Genomic DNA, 27,238 nt, shown 5'->3' with positions numbered 1-27,238 from the left:
CTACTTGGGTAACAGGGATTTGAAGGTGTACGAAGTTCGAACATCTCGAGGGACCATTCCCATTGTGCCTGCTTCATTATTCTTTACACACACACGTGTGTATATATATATATATATATACACACACACACACACACATTTTCAGAACCGCTTGTCCCTTACGGGGTCACGGGGAACCAGAGCCTACCCGGCAACACAGGGCGTAAGGCCGGAGGGGGAAGGGGACACACCCAGGACGGGACGCCAGTCCGTCGCAAGGCACCCCAAGCGGGACTTGAACCCCAGACCCACCGAAGAGCAGGACTGCGGTCCAACCCACTGCGCCACCGCACCCCCTATATATATATATATATATATATATATATATATATATATATATATATATATATATATATAAAATTTATTCATATATTTATTTATATATTTATTGGGGGGCGCGGTGGCGCAGCGGGTTGGCCGGATCCTGCTCTCTGGGGGTTGGGGTTCGAGTCGAGTGCTGTCTGGATGCCTTGCGACCAACTGGCGTCCCGTCCTGGGTGTGTCCCCTCCCGCTCAAGCCCTATGCCCTGTGCTGCAGGGTTAGGCTCCGGCTCGCCGTGACCCCGCTTGGGACAAGCGGACATTGTCCGAAACCTGGGCGAGCGGACACTATAGACTATCAATTTTCAGTAAGGTAATATTACTAGCTTAGCATTTCACTGTTTTGTCTGTGGTTAAAATATTTACCAAACATCATCCATAGACTGATTAAGAAACCCATTTGATAAGGTCGTTCAGCTTAAAAACAAGAAAATGTTTTGTTTTTTAATCAGAAATCCCGTTATGATTTCAAAATTTCTAAATTTTCCAGTTAACAAAAAACATGACTGTAGAGTCAAAGAATAGATGCCTTATGGTTTCTTGTTTTAGGACATCAAATTCACATAAATCATCCACATCCGGTCACATTTAGAGTTGACTATAAAATCCTACTTTTGACCTATAAGGCAGTACATGCCACTGCTCCGGCTTACCTTTGTGAGATTATTGATTCTTATAGCCCAGGACGATATCGTCGGTCATTAGATGCAGGTTACCTTAAAGTACCTGTGATCAATAAGACCTCAGTAGGAGGTTGCGCCTTTAGTTATAGAACACCTAAACTGTGGAATAGTCTACCAATTACTGTCAGAAATGCCCCGTCTGTTTCTGTTTTCAAATCCTGACTAAAGACTTACATGTTCACTCAGGCATTCCACCTTGAAATGTAATTCCACTTGCCTTGGTTGTTTTTTACCACCTTTATAAAAATGCACAATAAATTAACTTAAGTAACAAATTACTAACTCTGCTCTTTCTTCTTGTTGAGTACTACCTTGCTACATAAGACCTGAGGAAGCCGGCCAGTGGTGACAGACGAATCCCAAACTGACTGAGGATGATAACCACCTGCCGTGATGAACGAGACATTCCATGCTGAGCTGGGGATCCAAGATACCATTTAGCAAAAATATCATTATTACTTGTTAAACCAGCTTACAATTGTTACTTATCTCGAATGCCCAGGAGGGGTGGTCAACCACTGGCCCATGGACCCTCAGAGGTTTTTTCTCCCTCAACCTTCAGTTGGGAGTTTTTGTTCCTTTCCCCGGTGGCCAGTAGGCATACTTAGCTCTCTAAATGTACTTTATTATGGTAGCCATTAGTCGACTGTCTTTTTTGTTTATATCTGTTTTTCTTGCCTTATACCTGTGTTAAAGCACTCTGTGTCTACGTGAGAAGAGTGCTCTATAAAAATAAATTGAATTGAATTAATCTGCCGGGTAGGCTCCGGTTCCCCGCGACCCCATCTGGGACAAGCGGTTCTGAAAATGTGTGTGTGTGTGAGTGAATTAATCTGTTTAATACTTGCTTTGTGGGATATATAAAACAGATAGGTTTAAAGAAACAATTGTGGTCGCGGGCAGTTTCCGCAATACAGCACAGTTCTAGTGAGAAGACGGAACGAAACAACAGGCTCGTTGTGTAGGGGGGCATAAGGAGGTGACGGACCGACGGAAGTCGGAGTGGTTCCTAGTACGACTTCAGAAGCAAAGTATGAATGACGGATAAATGGGACGTGTTGAAAGTGCAAGAGGGCGGTTAACAATCGGGCGTCTCGATACATTCATTCATTCGGTAGTCGATCGATCAGTCCATCAATGGATCAAAACAGATGTAGGAAACGCCATCTAGTGGTAGGGCCACAACTTGATGTTATTGGTTTCCGTTGGAGTACTATCCTGACCTCGGTGGAGAAACAATACAATAATATAAACATTTGACCCGCAGGACAGTCTTCAAGAATCCGGAACTTTAAATCTGTCAGGTACCATTGTTCCTAGTCTGAGCCTTTTCTCTTGTCTCATTTATCCCTCTCCGTAGCTAAGGCTGTTGCTGGACATGAGATCTGAGTTGGACTGGATGTTGTTAACTGCACATGAACCACAGTCAGACAGGTTTTATTTGTTTTATTGTCACCAAGGTGGAAGTATTTATCCCACAAACTGCTCCGCGGTTCCCACATCGCCCTTCATTTTTACAGTTGTTTCTCCATGAAAAAGGAGCATTCAGGAACGTCTAAACAGATGATGTGCACTGATTGTGGTCCTCCTGCATGATGGTCGTATTTCATCATGTGTCTATTGTTTGACCCTATTATTTTTGAAAATCCGACTCTGTTTCCTTCCCCTTTATTTTGTTAAATATGTTTCATCCAGGGATTGATGTTAGGCTTTGATAGCGTTTCCAGCACCTTTATAGCACACTGAAGTGTACGGTGGACGGTGTAAAATAAAAGGCACCAATGATGATGAAATGTAAGCGGTTGCGCTTCATTTCCTGCACTTTCCAAACCTACCAGCAGGGGTCCTACCAGCATCGCTTCAGTTCGGCGCAGCAGCGACGCGACGGAAAAAACAGACACCTGGATGATGACAAGATGTGACAACATGATGCTCCAGAACAGAGGATTTCATGCATTTTAGTTTCCTTTCATAACATGACTCCATCCTAAGGCATTCACAGTTATGAGTAAAGCCATCTAAGGATAACAATAGTCTTTTATATAGTTGTTTCTTTCAGATGACAAATTGCATTGCGTGTTCTAATGTGATTTTTCTATGAAAAAGTGTCACGAAAATAATTGTGTTGTATGTATAGGAAAGAAGTACATGAGTTGAGATATTTAAATGTGCAAATAGTAGGAAGTTGGTACTACCAAGGCCATGTTCTCTGGTTCCCCTGGGGTCACTGACAGGAAAAGAGGTGTTGTGTGTTGAGACGGGTAGGTGAGGTGAGGTGGGGTGGGGTGGGGTGTGGGGGCAGCTCTGAAATGGCCAAGAGTTACAGGCACAGAGAAACAAGCGAAATATGGACTCACAACCTGCTGTGGAGACCAGTTCCTCCTCTGTGGATACACATCATCAAGAGAATGGCATTCGAACCCATGCCTCACTGTGACAGGCAAGGCACTGACAGTGATCCCTTTGTGCCCCAGTTGACGCCTGGAGATGGAGATGTCACATTCTCCGCGGGTGTTGAAGACCCCATCCCGGCCCAGCATGAGCCCAGCAGTTCCATTGTTCTTGTGGTGTTGGAACCTAAAGCCTCTGGATACAAGCTTTCCTGTCCCACTGGTGAGGAGCCAGGCTGTGCTCTTGGAACGCACTTCTCCCTCCCAGACGGAAATCCATCCAACGGCACCCTGTTCCGCAGCTCCGTCAAAGCGCTGCTCTTCCTCCATTTGCTTCCCATTTATTTTGAGATTAATTGGGGCGGCGGAAACTTGGGTCCCAAAGTGAAGTGGGAGGAGTCGCGCTGGTCTGGATTATCAGCGGCTTGATTAACCTCTACGCTCTCATGTGACCTCTGACCTCCAGTCAATTACTTTCACACCAGTGCAGCAGGTTTAGTGTCGCTTTGTTTTTGTGGATCCCCTGCTGTCCAGGGCCTCTCTGACCAGCTGCTGAACGGAAGGCCGACTGGCATCTGGGGTTTACTGCCTGGCTAACAGTTTGGTTTGGAGGGGCGGTGGTTCAGGGCACACGCCTCTATCGTGTGTCCTGGTGCTGAACACACGCACTTCTGTACCACAGTAAATAAGGTGTGGTGAACCAGCCCAAAGCAGATGCATTACTCAAACCCTCTTTCCAGGTGCATTTATTTTCCGTCCCTGTTCTTCCTGTCCCCTCTCCTTGTTTCTTTCTTAGCTCTGACTTATTTCTCTTCCATCCCCCCCTCCCTTCCCCTCCCCACCCCTTATGCCTTCCTGCCACCTGCTTCCAGTCCCTGTGTCCACAGGAGGGACAGGGGCTTCCAGAGATGCCCCCTCAGTACCTTCCCTCCCCCCTCGTGTGGCTCTAGGGTGGTCAAGCAGAGCAGTGCGGCGCAGCGTGGTCGTGCAGAGCAGGAGTAGCTGCATATTGGCACCTTGCACCTCACAGCAGGTCTCCTACTGAAGGATGCTTCAGGGATCATTTTATATTTTACATTTACATGTATTCATTTATCAGGCCCTCTTCTCCAAAGCAACAAACATCTCAGATAACACAATATGTGCATTACATTAGGAGAAAGAGATAGTTACAGACATGTATTTTTAAGTAGTTAGTTTCACCATGTGAACCAATGTTCATCACAGGAGTAGCTGCATAAAACTTCATCAGAATATCAATGATTCCTGATCACACACACTTTCTGAACCGCTTGTCCCATACAGGGTCGCGGGGAACCAGAGCCTAACACGGCAACTCAGGGTATAAGGCTGGTGGAGGAGGGGACGCAAGGCACCCCAAGTGGGACTCAAACCCCCGACCCACCGGAGAGCAGGACCCGGTCCAACCCACTGCGCCACCGTGCCCCCCATTCCTGATCACCTTCCTGGTAATTTTTTTTACATACATATAAACATTTACGTACATTACACTGGAGCAGCTGCGTAAAGGTTTCTCCAGGCATGATCTTAAAGTGCGCATGAGCATTTACACCTTACATGAACTTAAGAGATCATAAGCAAAGTGAGTCTTGAAGAAGTGAGTTTTAAGACCCTTTTAAAATGTGGACAGAGATTCAGCAGTTCTGAGTGAGAAGGGGAGGTCATTCCACCATGATCATGTTGATCTTCATGGGCACATGGTGTACAAAGAGCTGCGCAGCTGCCCTGGGTGATGTGAATGCAATTAAAATGACTGAATATAAACAAGGCCTCTGGGCGGTGATGGCTGCGGCGCTGTCCTCCTGCCTCTTCTCATGTGTTTCCGATTACAATCATGTGTCCTTTCATAGCGAAGAACAATTCTTGGGATGCAACTGAGATTGGAGCAGAAATGGGAGCCGTTCCAAATGCCTCTTTCTCCAACTTCTATTGTTACCTGCTCGTCTGTGGAAAGGGGAGCAGTGTCTGCGTTGGACAAGGATGAGGAAGAGCAAGAACAAAGCTGCTCTAATGTGGAATTCTGGGCGATGAATGCTTTCACCCGGGAGATAAAGGCTCAGGAACAGATGTGGTGACCAGAAGGGGCAGGTTTTTGGTGGGATAAAGCGCTGAGACCAAACGGGAACCATGAGCTCACAGCTACTGGGTGACCAGCAGAAGGGAGAGTGTTGGGGGCTGGATTTTCCCCTCACTCCCAGTTGCTGCTGTGGATCTGTCCATGAGTAAGGCTGGAGCTCTCTGGGTTTGCGAGTGTGTGTGTGTGTGTGCATGTGTGTGTGTGTGTGTGTGTGTGTGTGCGCGCTAAGAGAGGGCAGCCTGCTCAGTCTCCATAATAAACACGGGAGTAATTGATCCCCTCAGTTGACAGCGACTCCCTGGGGACGTCCCTGGGTCCTTCTGAAGCAGTGTGAGCATATTTCTACAGGAGTAGAACCCAGCGTCCCCTAGAAGACAACACACACACTCCGGTTACAGGGACTATTTGACTGTGATTCTCAGACCTGCAGCTCTGAGCAGTAGAAAAAAAGGCAAAGAGCCACAGACACACCGTGTCTAAGGGTATTTCAATGGTTGGCGGCTGCTGGAGAGGTTGATGGCGCAAAGACCCCTGTTGCAGCAGAGATTTACTTTGTAACATGGACGCAAAGGTGTGTGGGCTGCACATGCATACGCACACCGCCGAATGCGCTCTTCCCTTCGGAGAGATTTATTTTCTCTTTGAGTGACCCCAACATCTGGCGCACACATCTGCCCGGGTCACAAAGCATCCTCTCCTACACTGAGAGCACATCAGTCGACACAGATTTCGGAGATTAAAATGTGAAATGAAGGGCTGCTTTTTTCTTTATTGTAGGAGAAGTGTTGTCTCGGCAGCTCCCGTGTCAGTGTGGATATTGGATGAGTAACGGCACTGGGCACAGCGGCTGAAAGGACCCTGCGTGACAGCATGGTTCGCTCCACATCACGGGTAATTTGCATAGCAGAGCTGGAAAGCCGCATGCGGGGTTACACCATATGACATTATGCAGCCATCGCTCTGAAACTCCTGTCCTTGGGCCATGTGAGCCCTTTGTAGCCCGACTTCATGACCCAGTTTCCCGTCCCCAAGGCCAAGCGTTGGATATAATTCAATAAAACTGCAGTGCGCTATTGTGACGTCCCCGGTAATCTCATCAGGAGGGGGACATTCAAACAGGTTTAGAGACACGTGTCCTCATGGCTCTGTCTGCGTGTGTTCAGCCTGTGGTTCTTCTCGCTCAACATAGTCCAGAGGTTCCAGCCATACCCCTAGGAGTCCCCTCTTCAGCGGACACCCACACGATGGAGCACAGCCTAAGACTGAACTTCTCTGCCGAGGGCACTTTAGCAGCTGAGGATCTGCGCTCAGAAATTACTAGTTCCAGTCTCAGGGTAAGGGGCTCTGATACTGTACCTTCATCAGGGTACGCACCATGCTTTGCCTCGGTGAAACTATCCAGATGTTGAAACTGGATAAGCGGCTAAGCTTTCATATCATTTCAAACTGAAATGAAGAAAATAAAACTATGTATTTATTTAGCTGTCATTTTTCCACACGGCATCTTACGATCCTAACCTACTTGGTTTTTACCCCATTTACACAACTTGGTAATTTTTACTGTATCAGTACAGGGGAAGGGTACTACAGCAGGAGGTGGTATTTGAACCTTCTTCCAGGTCCTTTCACCGCAAAGTGGCAGCTGAAAACAGCGAAATACACACACGCATTTTCAGAACCGCTTGTCCCATACAGGGTCATGGGGAACCGGAGCCTACCCGGTAACACGGCATAAGGCCAGAGGGGGAGGGGACACACCCAGGACGGGATGCCAGTCCATCGCAAGGCACCCCCAGCGGGACTTGAACCCCAGACCCACCGGAGAGCAGGACTGTGGTCCAACCCACTGCACCACCGCACCCCCTACAGTGAAATAGTAAGAAAAAATATTGTCACCCCTGAGTGGGAGTGTGAGACACCACTGAAACTATGGTAAAAATGGTTCTGAATTACTACCCTAGTAGCTGCAGTTACAAGGTGAGAGAAGTTGTTAAATGACAGGCTTTGCTCATTCTTGCTGAAGAGAGCATGTGCAGACACACACCCAGTGGGTTCTGACCCCAGGGGCTCTGGGCACCTCTTATGTCACCCATAGTGTGTGAGTGACAGTGAGAGAGTGTGTGTGTTCCACTGATGTACGGATGAGTGACCCATTGTATGTAGTGTATCTAGCAGTGTAAGTCACCTTGGTGAATGAGGTGTGTGGGCTGATAACACTACATAGAGCTCATTGGAAATCACTTTAAAGAAAAGCATCTGCTAAATGAATAAATGTCATGTAAATGTAATGAGAGGGAAAAGTGGTTCAAATGACCACCTGCTTAGATTCCTAAACTGAACCTAAGGGACCCTGCTCTTCCTGACAGGGTGGGAACTGCAAAGTGCACCTTGACTGCTGATGTGCAGAAACCCCAGTCAACATATTCCAGGTCAAGTTTAGCACTGGAAATGGTCCTAACTTGCATTTTTAATCAAGATCATGAGCTGTCAGTGCTAAATTCACACAGTCACCTGCAGTGTCCTGAGCCCCTGATGAATGAAACACACAGACTGTGGTGGTCTGGCATCACAGTGATTCATTCCCAACGTTGGATCAAGCCAGTGGAGCCACATTGTCTCAGGGGTCTGTGGTCTTCAGCCCCCAGATGGAGGAGCAATGGCGGGATTGTAGATAGTTAAAGGTCCAGAATGTGTCCATTCTGAGGCCAGGGCCTGATGGGAGGAGTAGAAAGGTTGGCGGCTCACACTCAGACACCCCACACAGACAGCCCACTGCCCACCAAGCTGCTCTTTCTCCCCAGTGCCATGTTTGGAAGGCGGAGCAATCCAGTGAAACACACCCAGTGGAGCACACTCCATAGTGCAGTACCAGTGGGGGTGTGCTCAGTAGGGCACGTCCAGTAAGACCCGCCAAGGTAGGAATCCGGTGTAGCGGTGTCAGTCGAACACACCGTGAGGAGCATGTCTGAGGGAGTCACCAGGGGAACAAGTCAGATGAGTGTGTGCTCACTGGGGTCAGCAGGGGCAACAGGAAGTGTGAAGCTCCTGAAAGGACTGCAGGAAGCCGGAAACCCTTCAGCCCCTCAGTCAAGAGCAACTCTTACAGCACCGATTACTTCCTCACATTAAGCCCTGCACTGTAAGGAAATTAAAACTTCTTCAAGTCTTCGGTCCAGTCAGAGGAGTGTATAAAGGGCTCATTTCCCATTCGACACTGCCAGCACAGTGTCTCGGGCCTACGGATTTTTCAGGGCCTACAGAGGAGTGGAAAAAATGTTAAAAGCAAAAAAAAAAATTAGAAAAAAGATTGAGACACAAATTTAATGAAACCACGACTTGAAAATTACATTTCAAAAATATAATTGCAGAATTTATAGGCATTTCCCAAGAAGGTTTCTTTCTTCTGCTCCTTCATCACCCACATGGTTTATCATGAGAACAGTTTAAAGTACATCATGTCAGTGGGCACTACTCCGTTGGCTTTCACCTGTCTTTCTGCGCATTTCAGAGTAAAGGTGTTCAGGGCCTTTGAACACTAAACTCTAGCCCTGAGTGTGTCCATCTGGATGTTACCAGGCTTCTCAAGGGTCCAGCAACAGGCTCCTTTCTGGGACCTCAACTGGCAGCCCTTCTATTCCAAGTGTGTGTCCCTCACCATTCCAGAACAATTTCAGTGTTTCATATTGTTGCTTGTTGGCTTGTGATTTTAAACAGGTTCTTCTGTTCTTGTTATTATTTGACTGTCATGAGACAATGATGTCCTTAATTAAAGTACTTATTAAGGACTCACACTGCATATTTCCCACCTGGAGAGAAACAGCACGGCCTGAAACATACGGTACCCGTGCACACCGGCCTGTCGGGTTTGCTGCACCCTTCCCAGCAGAGCCTTCCTCTGACTCAGGTGGTGAAAGTATATTCAGTGGGTTACAGGTTCCAATCCCACAACAGTTACCATAGCTGTGGCTTTGGAAGGGTGAGAACACTGGAGTGTAAAGATGTCTCTCAGTTAGCTAAAAATATAGAAGAGCATCTTCGGGATTCCCATTCCAAGACCCTGGAAACCTCCTCCAGGAGGACTCCGCTACCCACTTCGTCTTGGGCCCCAAGGAACGGATCTCAGAACAGCTTCTCTGCAGCTCCAATGAGGTATTAGTGAATGAGTAGAAATAACAATCAATAAGGGATGCTGGACAGGCCCCAGTGGCCAATTACACGTGGCCAAGAAGTGCAGCAAATGTGAAAGAACGTGACTGTTGTCATGGGCAGAGCATTGTGGGATGCTGCAACCGCCATGTTCACAACAGGATGCAGTAACAATGTGTTGTGTCCCAATCCTGGAGCAAAACGCAGGTGCACGGCCTCATCAGGCCAAGGCTGCCGTCACTCACACGCATCCGTTTTATCGATTGGATAATGCACTCAACACGTGGCCCTGAATCAATGTTCCGTTTTAGTGGCTGCTGCATGCGTTTTATGACCAGGAACTGTTGTGCGGTGGTTGGACCACGGTGCGGTTATTGATGTTGGCAATTTAATGAAATGACATTAAACCCGAATGTTCGTTCTCCTGAATTGTACCTCGTGGGGACTTGTAAAAAGAATCAGTGAGCGTTATAAAGGCCAGACAAGTCAGGCAAATGCATCGCAGGCACCCTTGTGGACTTGATGGATAGCGAGACCTTCTAATAAAAAGGAAAGTTAATGAATATAAATATTTGGTGATGAATTGCAGCTCCATGACTCAGGAGATCAAACATGTTGATATCACAGCGAGACACAGCTGAGTGAGAAGTTGTTGGAATTGGATGAGGGAAGCAGTCAATGAGAGGAGAGGGAAAAGATGTGACGTTGGCCTTCCTCTGTTGTTTTACAGCTAACAATGAACTTTTCGTGTGGCAGACAAGCCTCGCATAACCAGACTCGTTTCTTAGGAAAGTTATTAAGCCCCTTCCATAAGCACATGCCACACTGGGCTTTAACCAACCTCTCTGGAGATGATCACTCCCTGAAGCCATCTGGGTGGGTTCTGTACTTGACTGACCTTCTCGGATTCCTTGCGCCTGTTTAACCAAAAAGCCGTAACTCCTGGTTCCTCTAGTGGGACTGAGGCATGACTGACCTTGACCTCTGGTGGGGAACTATAAATCCTGACCCACAGCTGCAGGGACAGCTGTCATTTTGTCAAATGGGGAAAGGCACTGGCCTGTGGTGGTGCTTGGATATCGACAGCATCAAATGACCTCAGCTAATCAGTGTGTGAGTGTGTGTGTGAGTGTGCATGAGTGTGTCTGAGTGTGCATGGGGAAAGAAGATATAGAGTGTTTGTCCTGGTCTAGAGCATTTGCTGGTGGGGCAAAGCGGACTGAAAACTAGATACAAGACTAAAATCTCCTGGGGTAAGAAATACGACTGTTGGGGTGGCGGCTGAGTGTACCTCACTAATGGATTCCGTTCTACATTCTTTACCTGGATGTTTACAGTTTTTCTCTAGAAGACGCTTTTCTCCAACGTGACGTACAGCTCAAAGGAAACATTCATTAGTATAGGTCCAGCTCAGCTTTACCATCAGTCGGGCTGCAGAGTAATGAAATATCTGCAGGAATTAAAATAACCGCATTGTGTCATTTTGGTGTCATATCAGCATAAAGCAATTTTTTCCATGAATTCTTTCATTCTGTTCTCTAAGGTAAATCCTCTGCAGAAAATGCAGTAAAAAGTCTTTAACCCTCACCAGTTTTCTCCGTTTCTGCAGCTTTTTCACATTAAATTTGATCAGATCTTTATGTCGGTTTTATATGAATGGAGCCAGAGAGAGATAAATAACACCAGTTCTGTTTTTATGTAATTTCCTTGGTGTGGATGGAAATAAAATGTGTGTTGCTTACAAAACTAGAAAAAGGGACTTTTTCACAGCTCAGTGAGGAAACATGCATGTCTTTTAAAATGATTGATTACATGTTTGTCCTTTAAATGAAGGGCCTGAAAGTGACCTGACAAGTACACGAACATTGTTTTGGTATTTTTGGTATTTTGGGAGTATTTTTCCTTCGATGCTTTTGACCTGCAGATGAAAAACACATGGCTGTGTGCGAGAACAAGAGCAGATCCAGTGTGTCTCAGACAGAAGATATCAATCTCTGGGCTGCGAAGGAGAAGTTTTAATTAACTTGGCATACAAATAATCAAAAAGTTAATGAGGGTACAGAGCTGTTCACCGGCTGTGTGGCCGGATAACATTCTGTGCCTTCATGTAAGGAAGAAAAAAGTTGCAAACTTGAAAATAGTTTTTGAAAAAATCACATCATCTTTTCTATTCTTTCTTTCTGCATTCTGTTCTATTTTTTATTCTATTCTATTACTTTCATCACCATTCCTATTCTAGACAGGTCCACATTCACACCAAAATGCTCACCATCCGTCTCTCCATCCCTTATAGGACCACCGTGGCTGTGAGGTCTGAGCACACTGTGGAAGGAGCGGTGGGACACCGAGTGTCCACAGTCCAGTTGACCACAGGGCTCGGAGTTTCTGAATAGATGTAGATGCACTAATAAAAGGTGAAACTTCATAGCGCGGGGCGGGAGAGGCTGCCGGGGAAACAACGCCGCCACGTGGCCACCGCGCGCAACATCGTTTGGAACGTCACAGAGAGGAGATGGATACTTTGTATCGCTCCTTCCTTTCTTTTATCGCCCTTTTGCTGTTAACTGGAACGATGCTGACGACTCTTCGGGACTCACGCGCGCTCTCTGCGCTCGACTTCGTTAGTAACCATGACCTCCTCAGCCAGATGAGCGCGTGGGGCGGGGGGAGGGGGGGGGGGCGGTGAAGTTAAAAGCCCCTCGAAACGTCACGTGCGGGAGTGCCTCCCTGCCTCTATATCCGCGCGCGCTCCAGCCGCTGACGGAGGACAGTGAGCGCGGGAGGCGACGTGGACAGCGAAGGTGTCCCCGTAAGGCGACAGCCCCTGGATCCCGGATCCGATCGCCTGCCTGCTCGCCGCCCGGAGGACTCCACTCCCGGGGATTTAATTTCGCCTAGTTTTGAGACGTCGCTTTTTTTCTTAAAAAAAGAAATCGGGCGTTTGAATTCGCGGAATTTCACACACGACACACGTGACGTACTGGTGACTGTTTCTTTTTTCTGTTCCTCAGTCTTCTTCTTTCTTTCGGTTGTGGAGGAGGGTCGGGCGGGAGGTTACGGGGGATTTTTCATCGCTTCTCTAAAACACTGATGTCATGATGCAAAAGTGAACGGGTGGAGTGGCCCGTGACACGACGCCGGGCTGCGACCCCACCCATTGGACCCTAGTAGACTCTAGAGTGTCGGACCCCGCGACCGTCGGACGGGCGCTGCTGCACTTCCACTTCTAGGCGCGTAGCGAAGATGCGCGTCCGCCACCGCGGCTCCCATTTCATATACTAAAAATCGGTAGTATATGAACTCATATCTGGTGAAATATCCACAGTCTTTGCATTTCTCCCGTGTTTCCGGGTCGCCCCCCCCCTCCCTCCCCCAGGATCCCCGTCAGTTCGCCTCCTGACGCCGCTCCCACATTCATGCGGTAGCCGGGTACAGTTTGGGGTCCAAGCGCAGGGTGAGGGTCCAGGCAATGGCCACCTCGGGGGGACCCCGGGCTCCCAAGAGCGACAAGCTGGACGAAGCGCAGGCGCTGGCCAGGAACTGTGCCGGGAGACCCGACTTCCTGCCGTGCGACGGGCTCTCCATCTGCGCCACACACAGCCATGGAAAGTGCTTCAAGCTGCACTGGTGCTGCCACCTGGGATGGTGCCACTGTGAGTACATGTCATGGGCCTTGAACCCTCCGCTCTCCGTCCTCCTCCCTAGATCCTCTGACAAGCACCTCGGTGTTCATGTTCCTGTAGACACTCCAACACACACCTCAGTGTTACTGACTGTCACTTCTCAATAGCACTTTTGGAGGCTGAGAGCTATTGTGTTTGGTGTGTTTGAAGTAATCCTGTCACCTAAAAATGTTTCCCACATACAGAGGTCAAGTGTAGAAAACCTCAGTTGGAGAAGCGCTGTGGTTAGTGGCAATAACAACAGCAAAAACAATAATAATAATAATAATAATAATAATAAGAAAACAAGAAAACACTCCTTGTTTGACCCAGTTTTCAGCAGTTACAATTCTTTGTATTGAAGCTCACACAAAGCCCAAGGGTCTCCTGATTATTGAAAAGATCCTGGAAGTAAATTTTGTGTTCAAATGACTCTGAGATGCGCCATTAATCACCGCGACTGACTTCAGTTCAGGGGGTTTTGTTGTTGGAACAGCGAAATGGGTTTCTGGAACCATGTGGGAGTTTCCCGTTTCCATTGAAGAGCCCATCCGTGTTGTGTCATCAGGCCCAGATGCTTTCTGTCCCCGCATTTCTGCTGTGCCCTTAAAATACCATGTTTTGGAGCCAGCAACTTAGTGCGAAGCTTTAGCATCATTTGGCCTTTATTGCAGTTGATTGAGAGTTGTGGGGGGGAGTTCAAATGTGTTAAATAGTAATTGTATATTATTATTATTGTTGTTGTTGTTGTTGTTGTTGTTGTTATTATTATTATTATTATTATTATTATTATTATTATTATTATTATTACAAAGGGATATCTTTATACAAGGCATAAAAGTGCTTACAGTCATTCATAGACTCACGTATCTGGGTTCGAAGCTCAGTTCCAAATGTAGATTATGATTTGAACAATTAAACTGGTGAAAATAATCTAATCACCAACCACAACAGTTCATGTCCTCAGTTGATGAGCAATTTCTCAGGCGGTGAAGATGAGGACCTTCTCGCATTACGAGGGGCGACTCAGAAAAAGCTGAAGCTGTGTTGCAGTTGCTCTAGTAGTTAAGTACATAGTCGGTGTCGAACGGTTCATATTAACATTCCAGAAATATTAATATTAAGTATAATTGATTAATATTCCAGTGCAGGTACAACTATCGTCTCACCACTGTTACAGTGCACAGGTCCTCTTTTGGTCCTGATGCCGACGGAGGAGCTTGGAGTTAAACAAGCCTTTCTGTCTCTCCTGCGCTCTAATGATGCTGTGTGGCTCAACGTTTTTCAGGTCCTTGTTGCTAATGTGGTGCGCTTGCGCTGGCTGAGTTGCCCGTGCAGTAGGTTAAGTTGCTCAGTGAGATGTTTTACATCCCTCAGAAAGGGGAGATGGTGTATCTGAGAGACTCGGTGCCGCTCTTTGTTGTATTCGTCATACACCAGGCATCGCGCCCCCTGGGACGTACACTTGACATTCATAAGCCATTTTTCAGCACTGCCTGCGGTAGCACTTTTTACTGTAGGAAATTTTACACCTCCTCGTTGCATCTCGACGCTTTCATGTCCAATTCTGGACCCTTGTACAATAGCTAGAATCATATTTTTCTGCCCCAGTTGCACGGTTACATGTGACCATTCGCTGGCACCTGAAAGGGGGCTGGTGTGTTCAGATTTGTCCTCTTAGATTACATTTGACCTCATAATCTGTGCTTCTTTTACTCCATGTGAACCCTGCGAAAGGGCCCCTTACATCCTGTCTGAAATGGAGGGCTCCTAAATACCCCTCTTTTGGAAACGTGGGCAACAAAATTAGGGGACTCGTACTTTTAGGTAGCATGTTAGATCACAGATAACTTTATCAACCAGGGACTGGGCGAGTTCAAACCCCAGGGATTCTGGGTACGAGGAGGATGTTCTTAGGCTTTGAAAGCCATCAGTGCTCAGCGGGGAGTCTGTGGACTGTGTACGAAATACATTTTTAAATAGTGAAAATGGTACACATGTGAAGTTCCACCTCAGAAAGGAGGACAAAAGTGAGAAGAACAAAGACCCACAGAGTTACCAGCACATGGCCAGACTAGTGCAGTCATTACTCGTGTCATTTTGGTCATTCTGACATCTCAGTGTGCCTCTCAGTTCCACAAACAGGGTATGCTGGTGTAATCTGCAGAACTTGTGACTTCACCATGATTTGTGAGAAAAGTATTTGGACAAAGTTCATTTGCGCAGCAAACCGCTGCACTTGTTTTGTTCATTAATGGACGTTTCCTGGAAATGTTTGCTCGGAAGTCTCGTTGTGTAAACATCGCAGGCTTGACTCCTACTGTAATTCGTGATCATATTGCGCGCTCAGGTCTGGCCTCATTTTCTGGGCCTTTTTTTTGGCACTTTTACCTTCCTTGTGCTTTCAGTGGTCATTGTGACCACATCATCTCACTGGGTGGAGCACATGTTTTCCAGTGCGAGTTCAGTCGGTGATTATGTAACAAAGTGGCCATAATTTAATATAGAGAAGATACGGCTGGAGGCTCAGAGATAACAAGCTAACTTGATGCAATGCACCACGACAACGTGAAATCACGTACTTGTGAACAAACAGCCTGGAGCCATACGGCACATTTCAGTGTCTTTGCACAAAGTGCTTTTTGTGTCCCTGTGATATGGACTAGAAATATGCACAGTTATTATGGTAAAATACATCTGGTTTCTCGCACAGTACGACTTCCTGAAATAGCAGTTCTTGGGTTTCAGTGGAAAATGCTGAAAAAGAGAAATACCAACAGGGTAAACATGTATCACATGAACGAGAGTTCAGACACACCTTATCCGAGGCTGTAAACCGCATACCGTGTTGTGCGACATAGGTGAACATGGCTGTCGATTAAATGTATAAAGGTTAAATGTCTGCTTATCTTTATCACTTTGCCACAACCTTTTTTGACCATTGACCTCAGAAAAGCATGTGATTGCATGCCAATAAGAATTGAGGACTGCAGGATCGGGTAGGCCGGCTCTTGTCCACTGAGAGGGACGGCAAAGCGGCCCGACAAGGTGGGATCATCCTCTGTGGGTGCCGGTGGAAGGGCGCTGCGAGGGGACTGTCGGGGTGATGCGGAAATGGTGGCCTTTCCTTTCGCTGATTGATGCTGGATATCCTCAACCCAACAATAAGAAATACTTAATCTCTGTACCCTGATCAGCCGGTGGGGTCATGCTCGATTTACTTCGGTTACAAGTCAATCGAGAGCACTGCCCCAAGACAGGAGCGGATGTGAACATGGCAGCGTATCAGAAAATAAACATTATATAAATACATATAAAGTCTCGTGCATCAGTGCACTAAATGATAAGTCAAGACTAATATGCTGCACTAATTCTCAGGCTGACAATGTATAAATCCCATTTTCGGTTCTGCGCGACTCAGCTGCTCGTTTTCAGTCCGTATTTTGGTGGAAATGATGCCACAGATACAGTTTTGATTCGGCTGGCAGTTTGTGTAATCCTGGGATTTTGAGTCTCGGTAATACAGTATTTTGATAGATGGCCGCTCATGTGGACAACACAATTGTGGGATTTCACAGTTCTAAACTGGATTCTCTCAAAGCACGTAGTGTAGTTTGACACCACTGCCGAAGGACCAACCGGACATGTCCTGTAAGTGTTCGGCTGGAGACAGCGTAGCCCCGTCTTTGTTCCCCTTCATTGTTAAACATCCCAGTGAAGTCAGGGCCTCACCTGATAGCCTGCCCTGCACCCTCGCTAGGACACTGGAGCAGCAGAGGACAAGGGTTCGAGGTCACATCCAGCCCATTGCAAAGTCTGTGCACTTTGACCCCAGAGTGTGCTGAGCTGTCCCCCAGCAGGGGACTTCACAGCATCGCGTTCACTCACAATGCTGCCCCACCCGGGATGCTGACCTGGAGCACGTTGTCTGACTCGCACAGCCACCCCACCGAGAGACAGAGACTGAAACGCCAAGAGTGCCACATGAGGCAAACGCAGCGGGTATCCCCTGGCAACGCCCTCCAGGGCCCCACGCTCATGCAGGGTGCAATTAATGATGACAGTCCAGTCTCCTAATTTTCCCTGCACAGATGCTCCGCTCCAGAGGGTTAATTTATACACATAGCGTAATATATGCAAAGGCTAATTACGCACAATTTATTTTGTAGCAGGAAGTGTGGCAACGTTCACGCTGGTTTTGGGCTTCTTCTCATGTTCGCTGTATAAACCGCTCGCAGAGACGCTTGAGGGATGTTTGGATATGTGGCACTCAGATAGTGACATTTTGTCCTATTTTCTTCTTTTTTATCTCTTTTTTGGCATTTTTCTTCCCACTAAGAAAAACGGGGCAGCTCTAAAGCGCGGCGGACTGTATGTTCTGGTGGCACTTACACCAACAGATGGAGGAAAGATGGTTTCTCTACAAGTCATTCCAAAAGGAACATATAGAAAAAGTCACACAGCAGTGACTTGGTAAATATAGCTCATGCCAAAGTGTAGGTGATTGAAAAGAGTGTGTGTGTGTGTGTGTGTGTGTGTGTGTGTGTGTGTGTGTGTGTGTGTGTGTGTGTGTGTGCGTGCGCGCAGTCAGATTCACACACAGACATAGTGTGATGGGTGACAGTGTATGTGTGCTACTCTCTCCATAAGTATCAGTGTAGGTTTGGTTTCAGGAAGCTCACTCTGACTCCTTATGCCACTCACCTGAGCTCACACAATGCACTGTGGGACATCAGGCATCATTAATTAGCGGGTGGGCAGACTTTGAGCAGCCCCGGGATCTGGGCAACACACAGCCTTTCTCCTCCAATGCAGACATCAGGCCAGTGAAGGAGACACCACCATGACTCCCATGCCAGTCCTGCAGGAGGAACCATGTGGGCGTGGTGTGACTCCCCTCCTCCATCACAACACTCACCCTTCATTGGCATACCTGCTGGAGATGCTCCAAATACTGTGCACATCAGCATGTATGTGCGCCTGCGTGTTTTGCAAGGCAGTTGATGTGTATCACGTGTTCCGTCTGCCACACAACAGAAGGGTGACCCTGGCTGCCCTTTGTGCCATGTATCTGGATTGTGTGTTTTTTTGGGAAGTGCTCTTTACGTTAGATCTCCAAACACACTTCGGAACGCACTGCCTGCCTGTGGAGAACTGCTTTTATTTCAGCCTCCTGCGAATTCCCCTCGTTCCCGTTGCGCCATTGCTAACAGAGATGTGTGGAGGCGGGGCTAAACCGATGTTTGAGCGTTGGTAAAGCCACGCCTCCAAGGGTGTAACCTCAGAAGGCTCCCGGTCAGCCAATCAAGCGCGGGGCTGAGACAGAGCATGCGGCACAAAGGTGTAATCCACCAATGGGCCGCTTGGCGATAACAAACTCCTAACAATGTGCATTTTATGGCTCATAAAAGCTGATCTGCTTAGCACGTACTGAGGAAATATGCTTATGAACATTGTAGATTGTCATAAAGTAGGAATATCTTTCCCTTCCAATTAATCTCTGAATTGGATTAAAACCACTTTAATTAAATGGGTGAACAGAAACTAAGTTGTGGGGCATTAAATTTGTTTGAAGACATACTGAAGGATTGCCATGTGCCTCATCGTGATCGTGGATGTTGTCGCTAGTTCACAAATTTGAAGACTGTGGCGAGTGAATTCTCTCTGGGAAATTTTTTAGAGGAAGTGAGATGTTCACTGAACAGAAGGAGAAGAACGCAGGTGGGTAGTGGTGGGGGTTGGGAGCCCACAGGATCCGTAGGGGTCGGAGCCCCCAAGTGGCCCGTAGACCTTGTGACCCCCCCGGCTTTCCATGAGACGCTGCCCTCGCTTCTGCTCCAAGCCCCCAAAGCCCAGTGGGGCTCAAGGAGAAAAGTGGACGACTGCTTTCGTTGCCCCGAAACGCAGCTGCTGGAGCGGCAGCCAGGATTCGTCGTTACAGTTAATTAGCCATGTTTAGTGCCGCTGCCAGGACCTGCTGTCTGTTCACAGGTTGGCAGCGCAACCACAGTCCGAGGCCCACCTGTTTCAGGAAGCTGTGCTTTCTTTGTGACTGCTGTTACTGCTTTGGGATGGCACCGTGGCAGAGCCCTCACAGCTCTGGGGATGTTGGTTTGCATGTGGGTTCAGATCCAGCCCACGTTTCCTCCAGGTGCTCTAGTTTCTTCCCACAGTCCAAAGGCATGCATTTAAGGTGGATCAGTGACTATAAATTGTCCATCATGTGTGTGTGATTGCCCTGTGATGGACTGACATCTGACCAGAGTGCACCCTGCCTCACGCCCTATACTTCCAGGATAGGCTCTGGAGCACTGTTACACTGTACAAGGGGTTAGTGATGATGAATGTAACTACTCCATGGAACACTGGACAGGAGAGAGGACGCTGAGTGAGCAGGGCATCCCGCTAGTTTAGGACAGTGAAGCAGACACACCTGGCCAGTTCAACTGGTCACTTTACTCATCGTGCACACCACAGCCCCACAGTCCACCTGGCCTTGTCTTGCCCTGATAAATAGTTACACCAGTGCGTTCTTCCAAGGCCAGCATTTGTCTCCATCTTGGAGCAGCCTTGGGGTGTCAGTGCAGAGTTGGCGAGGCGTGTGGTCAGTGGACAGCTGCGTGGCCACAGTGGGGGGATGCGCTTGCGGTCATTTCCCAGAGCTCCGTTGTGCAGTGTTTCTGACACAGTGATCTCACAATCTGTTGCCATCCCTCAGCAGGCTGAAGCTGGAAGTCTCTTAAGCTGAACTACAACTGGGGGGTTTTCTGGTTCTTTTTTAGCGTTTCTGTGCTTTATGTCATAATATAGCCTAAAGTTTCACTATAAGTGTCGTAGTCTATTAATTTGGATAAACGAAAGGAATCTCCAAAACTGTCTGATGTGCTTAGTCAGACTACTAGGTAATATTATGAGCAAAGCAAACCTTTCATGAGTCGATAGCTTCCTGTCCCTCATCGAGACTCTGTGACCCAGGTGGTTAAGGAACTGGAATTACGCCTTTTGAACCAGTAATTGGCTCCATACTGCAGTAGCTGTGAGAAAGTTATTTAATCTTAACTGTTTATCTTAACTGTGTCATAGTGGCAGAGCTGGGAGCGCTGGGGCAAAGGCTCAGATCCAGGGTTCAAATCCAGTTCATATGTGTGGTACTTGCATGTTCTCTCTGTGTTCGCACAGGGTTCCTCCAGGTGCTCTGATTTCCTTAAATTCTGTTTAGGTGTGCGTGCAATTGCCCTGGGATGGACTGGCATGCCACTGAGGGTATTCCCCGCCTTATGCCCTGTGCTTCCGTGATAGGCTCTGGACCCATGTGACTATATTTATTGGACAATTTCTTAACGATAATGAATGGACAAGTGGACGGTCAGTGTATGGAAGAGTCCCACACACACAAATGCTCCTGCTCCACCAAAACAATATGAACTCCTGAGACGGGACCCCATACCCATTGTGCTGCTTTGGAGACTTTCCTGGATAACTTTTGTTACAGAGATCCTCATAGCCAGAGTTCACGTCCCACGTCTCTCTAGAATCCGCAGGGGCTGAGAGAGCACTGTGATCTTCATTAAATGATTCAGTGGAGTCGGAGGGGGAAATGATGCCTTATGATGGAGAGGATTAGTCTTCGGCCACTAACATCATCACATATGCTAATCGTGATGAAGCAATTCTTCCGTGGGCGGCCATGTGGCCCAGGTCACATCCATGTTAAGTGCTTTTAACCACCCCTCTCTCGACGAGTTTAGTGTAACGGCCAATAGAGGAGATGGAGGGAAAACTTTGGGCTCCAAAAAACTCAGCATTTATAGCTAACAAACTGAACGGCTGAGCTCAATGGTCCCTGGTGTTTCTTTGCACAGATTTGGGCTTCTCCCGTCTTTGAGAACGCTCTCTGCTCCAGTTCCCTGTCAACCTGTGCCACTTGTGTCGCCTAGAATGAGCCTCATGTTGGGCCTGCTGGGCCCACACATGCCGGTGTGTCCGCAGGAGATGTGGGCTCATTGAACACGTCATGTATAACACAAACGTGGGCCGGGTCCTGTGCTAGTGATGCTCTGCATGTGGAGGGAAGGGTCTTGGGTCTCTGGGAGAGCGTAGGATCCCAGGTCCAGCACAGTCATGAACCCCAAGTGCTGGGTGGGAGGGAGGAATGGGGGCAGTGATCCGTAGCCTCCTCTCATCCACTCACTAGAGCCTCTGTTTATTTTTTGGTGAGTGTGTGTGCTGGAGAATGTTGCTGAATTGCTTCCTGCCTCCCGGGTTCGAGCATTTTTGCTCTAAGCTGCATAGATGGAAACACAAGTCAGGCAGGTAGTATGCTATAGTACTTAGTGCTATCCCCTTGCACTAGAAGGTCACGTCGGGTTTTAATCCCACCTCCCGCTGTTGTTTCCTTAAGCAAGGTATTTACACTGGATGGATGAAGTAAAAGTTACTCAACTGTAGAAATGGTTAATAATAGCATGTAACTTCAAACTATAGGTCATTTCTTTTAGAAAAGTGTCAGTAAACAATATTAATAAGCCACAAGCACAAGCTGTTACAAGTGCATCATATGAAATCACCCTTTTATGAAGCCCCAGCTGCCCTTCTGCTGTCACTATCAGAATGTTCATGGAAAACTGGACCTTTCCATTTGGTAGGGTGAAACACTTTACGTTTATTTCAGTAGCATGCTTTTCTTCAAAAACCATCTCAATGAGAATGTCAGGCTACTTACAATGATTCACCCGTTTGTGAAGTTTTTTAATCTTTCAATTTAGGGTAAGTGCCTTGATCAAGGGAACTACAGCAGGGGCTGGGATTCAAACCTGGGTCCTTTGAGCACAAAGCAGCAGCTCCAGGCACCTGAAAACACCTGCTGCAGGTGTCACGTCATTTGATTTCGGTTAATTTTTCATTCCACCCAGTAATTCTGCATACTTTCAACAGTATAAATATAACCACCGAATACATGAGCACACAAGTATTAGTAATTTTAAAGACGAGAAGCATTTCTTGCGAAGGGTATCACCTAGGCGACAAAATGATTAAAAAAGCATTATTTCTCTTCATGGAGGATTCTTATACCCTCAGGTTTATAATGAAGATAAATAACTGAGTAAAATGAAAATAAGTAAAATAAAGCAAGCACTGGTTCTTTCTGGCAATGGCTGCAAGGGCTTTTCTGCGGATATTCACATTTGGGCGCTAATGAGATGGACGGTTATGGCCACCCGAGTGCCAGTGCCGAGGACACCGGCCGCATGTCCCCGATTGGCCGAGGCACAGCCCAGCGTCTCCTCACCCACACCTGCCCCTTCCTCTGGCTCTCGTCAATCCCCCTTTTCCAGAGTGACGAGTGTCTATGCGCTGGAAGTGCGAGCCATGCCGGCGAGGGGGACTTCCTGTCAGCGCACTTTGAGACGATGCAGCCCCGCTCCTGTCACCTGACATTAAGGAATCTGTTACTCAGAGTATATTCATCCTTTGTTTGTATTAAAGGAAATCGCTTAAAATTTTATCGGCACAGAGAACGACTTTTGAAGGATCAAACTTAAAATCTGATGGAGCAGACAAATCAGTGGGCTGAAAGAGCTTGGATTTCTTTAACAAACACAGGATGGGAACGTCTGAGCTTTGCTTTGTAACTCCTGTTGACACCTGTCTCGTTCTCTCTCTCCCCATGCCCCCATATCAATCTCTCCACCCTTCTCCACATCCCATTTCCACATACCTCTAACCCATCTCCATTCCATCTCCATTTTTCCAAACGCCCATCTCTGCCTCTCCCCACCTCGTCTCTGCCTCGTCTCATCTCCCCACCCCATCTCATTCCCTCCGGCCCTCCTGTCGCACCCTACCTTCACCTCTCTTCTTCTCCCCAAACCATGCCTACTTCTCATAGCCTCTGATGTCTTAATGAGAAAAGCGCGGTGAATGTTGCATTGAACCTGCCAGGTGCCACCCTTATGCTGCATCCAGACAAAGAATTAATTTACCCCGTTTACATGAAGTAGCCAGTATGTGATGCATTCATATGAGCGTCAGTGCTGCAGATGCTGGGAACACTGTAGGGAGGTGAAAAGGTTGGAAAAGGCATGCACATACTGTTTGGACCATACAGACACATTTATTGAGCAACAAGACAGGGACTGGATCCCCATAGGAATGAGCCAGCAAAGATCCACCAAGATAAAAGCATAGTCTTTTCGCTTAATAAACACTGTCTGCTGGAGCTGTGCAGTGTGCGGCTGTGTCCATATTTCCCTCAGTCCAGCAGCTGTCCTTTACATCCTGTAAGGACTACGTCTTGCCCTATCGAAATATAGAGCTTCCCAATTAAGATGAAGACATTGTCATCAAAACTCTTCTAGCAAAGCATTCCTGACTGAAATTTTTTGGATTTCCGGTCACCACCATTAGAGATAGGACATCTGAAATGTGATATCATGCTTTCATAGTAAAAAGTGCTGCACTCTACACCTTGCAACGCAATCGTTACAGGAACATAAGCTGCAAACTGAAAATTATGCCAAGAAGTTTTGTGCCAAAGACATTTGAAAGCAGCTGCTGTGAATTCATTATTTACCTGGATGTACTCAAGGACTTCTGGGAAATTTTGATGAGTCGGAAGATGAGACGAGGTGGGGGGGGTGTTCTGTTCTGTGACTTGTGTGTTTTAAAATGTTGATGTAACCACAATTTCAAATCCTGTCCTGTTTGCATACTTCATCTTTTCTCACTTTAATAATAGTTGCAGCAACACTTCTAGTTTTCCTAGAGGTGTGCAGTGCAGACCTCGGTGCACAGGAAACAACATATAAACCATCACGTAACACAAATCACTGTCTTATAAAAGAGAAAATCATCGTATGAAGGTTAGCACGATCAGACAGAACAACCATGTAACAAAATCATCATCTGATAAAACAGACGAGCTTCCAATAAAACAGATGACCCTTCTATCAAACATACCAATGAAGCAGAACACGATCCTGTAAAAGACAAATCCATGTTTAAAGCTGCCCCAGCCCCAGTGCGGGCACACCCTACGAGAACGAAAGGGTTTACCTCAGTTCCTTCCGTAAATGAAATCATACACGACATAAAAATTATGTCACCATATGTAACTGACCGAGGATTCGCTGTTTGGAAGCAAGCAATAAAGGTCTCAATAAAGATTGTTTGTGCAGGGGACTGGCGGTATGGGGACGCTGACGTTGACTCTCGTTCTCCTGCAGGTAAATACGTGTACCAGCCCATGACCAGTGTGTGTCAACTGCCCAGCACTGCGGTGCCGGCAGCCCCGTCCGACTATGCAGACAGCAACACGCTCGACCTGTCCGCCTCATTGGCTGAGCGATTCCTCAGGACCGCCCCTTGCTTCCAGGCTCCGCCCTGCCCCGAGTCGCCCAAATACTGTGTCATTGCCGACCTCTTCATCGACGACTACATTGTAAAGCGCATCAATGGAAAGATGTGCTACGTGCAGCGGCCCCCACCCCCTACTCCGGCACCGCCCACTCCGCAGTCGGCCCCCCAGCTCCCACCGGGGCCAGCAGGTGATGCAGCAGTTGGCGAGTACAAGCAGGACCCCAGCCCCGGGAACAAGGTCAGTGGGCCCAAAATGGACCACTGCTCGTCGCCATCCAGCTCAGAGGACTCTGGGATCAATGCACTGGGTCTGCACTACATGGAGTCGTGCGATGAGGATTCAGAGGAGGAGGAAGAGGACGATGAGGAGTTGAGCACCGACGGAGACTCATACCCTGCCAGCCTCTGGGACCAGGACGAGTGTTCGCTGCTGTCCCCCTCCAAGTCCACAGTGGAGATCATTGAAAAGATCGAAACAACTGTGTGACACCCCCACTCCTCCGACAACCCCAACCATCTCCCAGAACCCACCACAGTCCATGTCCCCTGGCAGGACAATTGATAGATGTCACGTGTTTGATTCCAGGACCACTGGATTTGGATCAGAACCCGCAGGGCCTGCCATACCGAGTCACAAACACTGACATGTAGAGCAAGAGCCAAGATCCACCAAGAAAAGCTCGGGGCGGCAGCTTATCCCACAATCCTCAGCATGGCCTGCAAGACAGGGAATGCCAGCATCGTCCTGCATCTCCAACCAGTAGTCAGAATTCTTGTGGACACACACACACACACACACACACACACACACACACACACACACGCACTCACGCACTCACGCACGCACGCACGCACGCACGCACGCACACGCACACACGCATGCACACACTGACTGTATTTAGCCAGATGTAGTCAAAAGACTGTTTTAAATACAGCCCTCGGGGGGCTGAAACTGTGGCTTTCAGCCGCAGCTGGAAGTTCTTGCCAGGAGAGAAGGCCCTAATGAGAGATGACATTTCAGTGCAAGAGGAAATAAGAGGAGCTTGAAAGGGAGGTGTGAGGCAACCACATTGTAGCCATTGCATTGAAACCCGGGCTAAATCATGCATGAGTTCAGGAGGCGCTAATGAGGCACTGGGACACGAGGATGCCGACGCTCAGCACCGCCAGCCACAGCTCCCTGGGGGACAGTGGCAGGTGGCTTGTAGAACCTGTGTGGTGGCCTACCTTGCACCTCTCATGACCAATCATACAAGAGCACAGCCACCATGGCCACGCCCACTCGGCAGTCCACTGTCGTCTCACAGGTTTACGGCGTGCCTGCACAAAACGAGCTTTTTAAAGGGCCATACAAAGCGGCTGCTGATGCCTGACAATCACCGCATTTCGAAAAGAAGCACCAGACTCTCTTGCATGCAGATATATGAACGTGAGCCACTTGGTGGTGGTCCAGCATATGCAGCTGTGTAGTTTTAAGACTTTCTCTGAAAGCACTTTCTTCAGGGTAGCACGGTATAAATATTGTGCTGTGTCCTCCTGCTCAGGACCACGTAGGTGTCCGTGAGGTCAGTTCCTGCACATTTTGTGAGTGCTGGCTGACCAGGACCACCTTGATCATGTATGGTCTTTCTGAAGGAGAGTGGACCCAAGACCCTGAACACAGATAAGCTGTAGTATCGAAAGGAAGTGGTTGCGGGAGCAGCAGTCCACTTATCTGGGCAACTGTGCTTAAAGATTCTAGCCAAAGAGGCTCTCTGACTAAGCGGTCCACTGCCATGATGCCCCCCTTGATACAGAAGAATGACACTTATTATTGCAGCCACCCATACTTGAGCACAGACCCTGGCACAGCACAAGGACAGACCCCAGCCGCCTGAACCGACTCTGATCCATGGAAAGGAGCTGCAGAAGCTCTGAAATATTCAGGAATGGAGGGTCCATCGGAACCTGGATGGAGCTGTAAGCACAGGAGAACCCTAACCCCAGAAAACACCCCCAACCCATGAAACATGGAAAAGAAGGACAAAATGTGGAAGTTAAAATTCTGTCTTGTCTGTTGTAACCTCCATTTTAAGGGAAATTAATGAAAATATAAACTTATAGATGCACACATATGATATGTCACGCCTCTGCTTTGGTTGTGCTAAAGCCACTTTTCTTATGATCCTTATTGTTATTACTCTTATTTTCTTATAAAGAAATCTAGAACAAAAGTGCACTGTCTGTTCTGTGTGTGAAAATATGCTGCTCTTCTTTCCTTTTGCTTCCATTAGGGACTTATTGCGTGGAAAAACCATCCTGCACTAGCTAATTAATACAAATGATAGGATTTTAACGATATCAGCATAATAGCCTTTCCACTGAAATAAATTTTAATGTATAAGACTAAGGCATGGGGCACAGCATTAAGCACTGGTGAGTCACAGCTCATTTTGGGCATTAGTTCCGATGCAGCTCAGTTTTTGTGGAGTTTCCATGTGCATTCCGTGTTCCCTTGGGTTACCGTGGGGTGCTCTGGTTCCTGCTCGCAATCAAAGATAT

At 47.6% G+C, this 27,238-nt stretch overlaps 1 protein-coding gene across 1 annotated transcript; it reads left to right on the top strand.

Annotated features, from left to right (window-relative positions):
• The first annotated feature begins 12,425 nt into the window (after nucleotides 1-12,425).
• On the top strand, nucleotides 12,426-26,844 carry LOC108942267 (UPF0524 protein C3orf70 homolog A). Its single transcript, XM_018765457.2, has 2 exons — nucleotides 12,426-13,330; nucleotides 24,565-26,844. Exons 1-2 carry the CDS (start codon nucleotides 13,147-13,149, stop codon nucleotides 25,182-25,184), a joined length of 804 nt encoding a protein of 267 aa, XP_018620973.1. The 5' UTR covers nucleotides 12,426-13,146; the 3' UTR covers nucleotides 25,185-26,844.
• The last annotated feature ends 394 nt before the right edge of the window (nucleotides 26,845-27,238 follow it).

The sequence above is a fragment of the Scleropages formosus genome, chromosome 14, assembly GCF_900964775.1.
Source record: "Scleropages formosus chromosome 14, fSclFor1.1, whole genome shotgun sequence".
Taxonomy (NCBI): Eukaryota; Metazoa; Chordata; class Actinopteri; order Osteoglossiformes; family Osteoglossidae; genus Scleropages; species Scleropages formosus.
Note: the sequence above shows the minus strand (reverse complement) of the source record. Positions and strands in the feature narration are given on the sequence as shown.

What these genes read in the sequence shown, in the direction of transcription:
- LOC108942267 (XM_018765457.2), top strand. Translation starts at nt 13,147, where the DNA reads ATGGCCACCTCGGGGGGACCCCGGGCTCCCAAGAGCGACAAGCTGGAC. An exon ending in CCACCTGGGATGGTGCCACT is followed by an intron (nt 13,331 to 24,564) that starts GTGAGTACATGT and finishes GTTCTCCTGCAG; the next exon opens with GTAAATACGTGTACCAGCCC.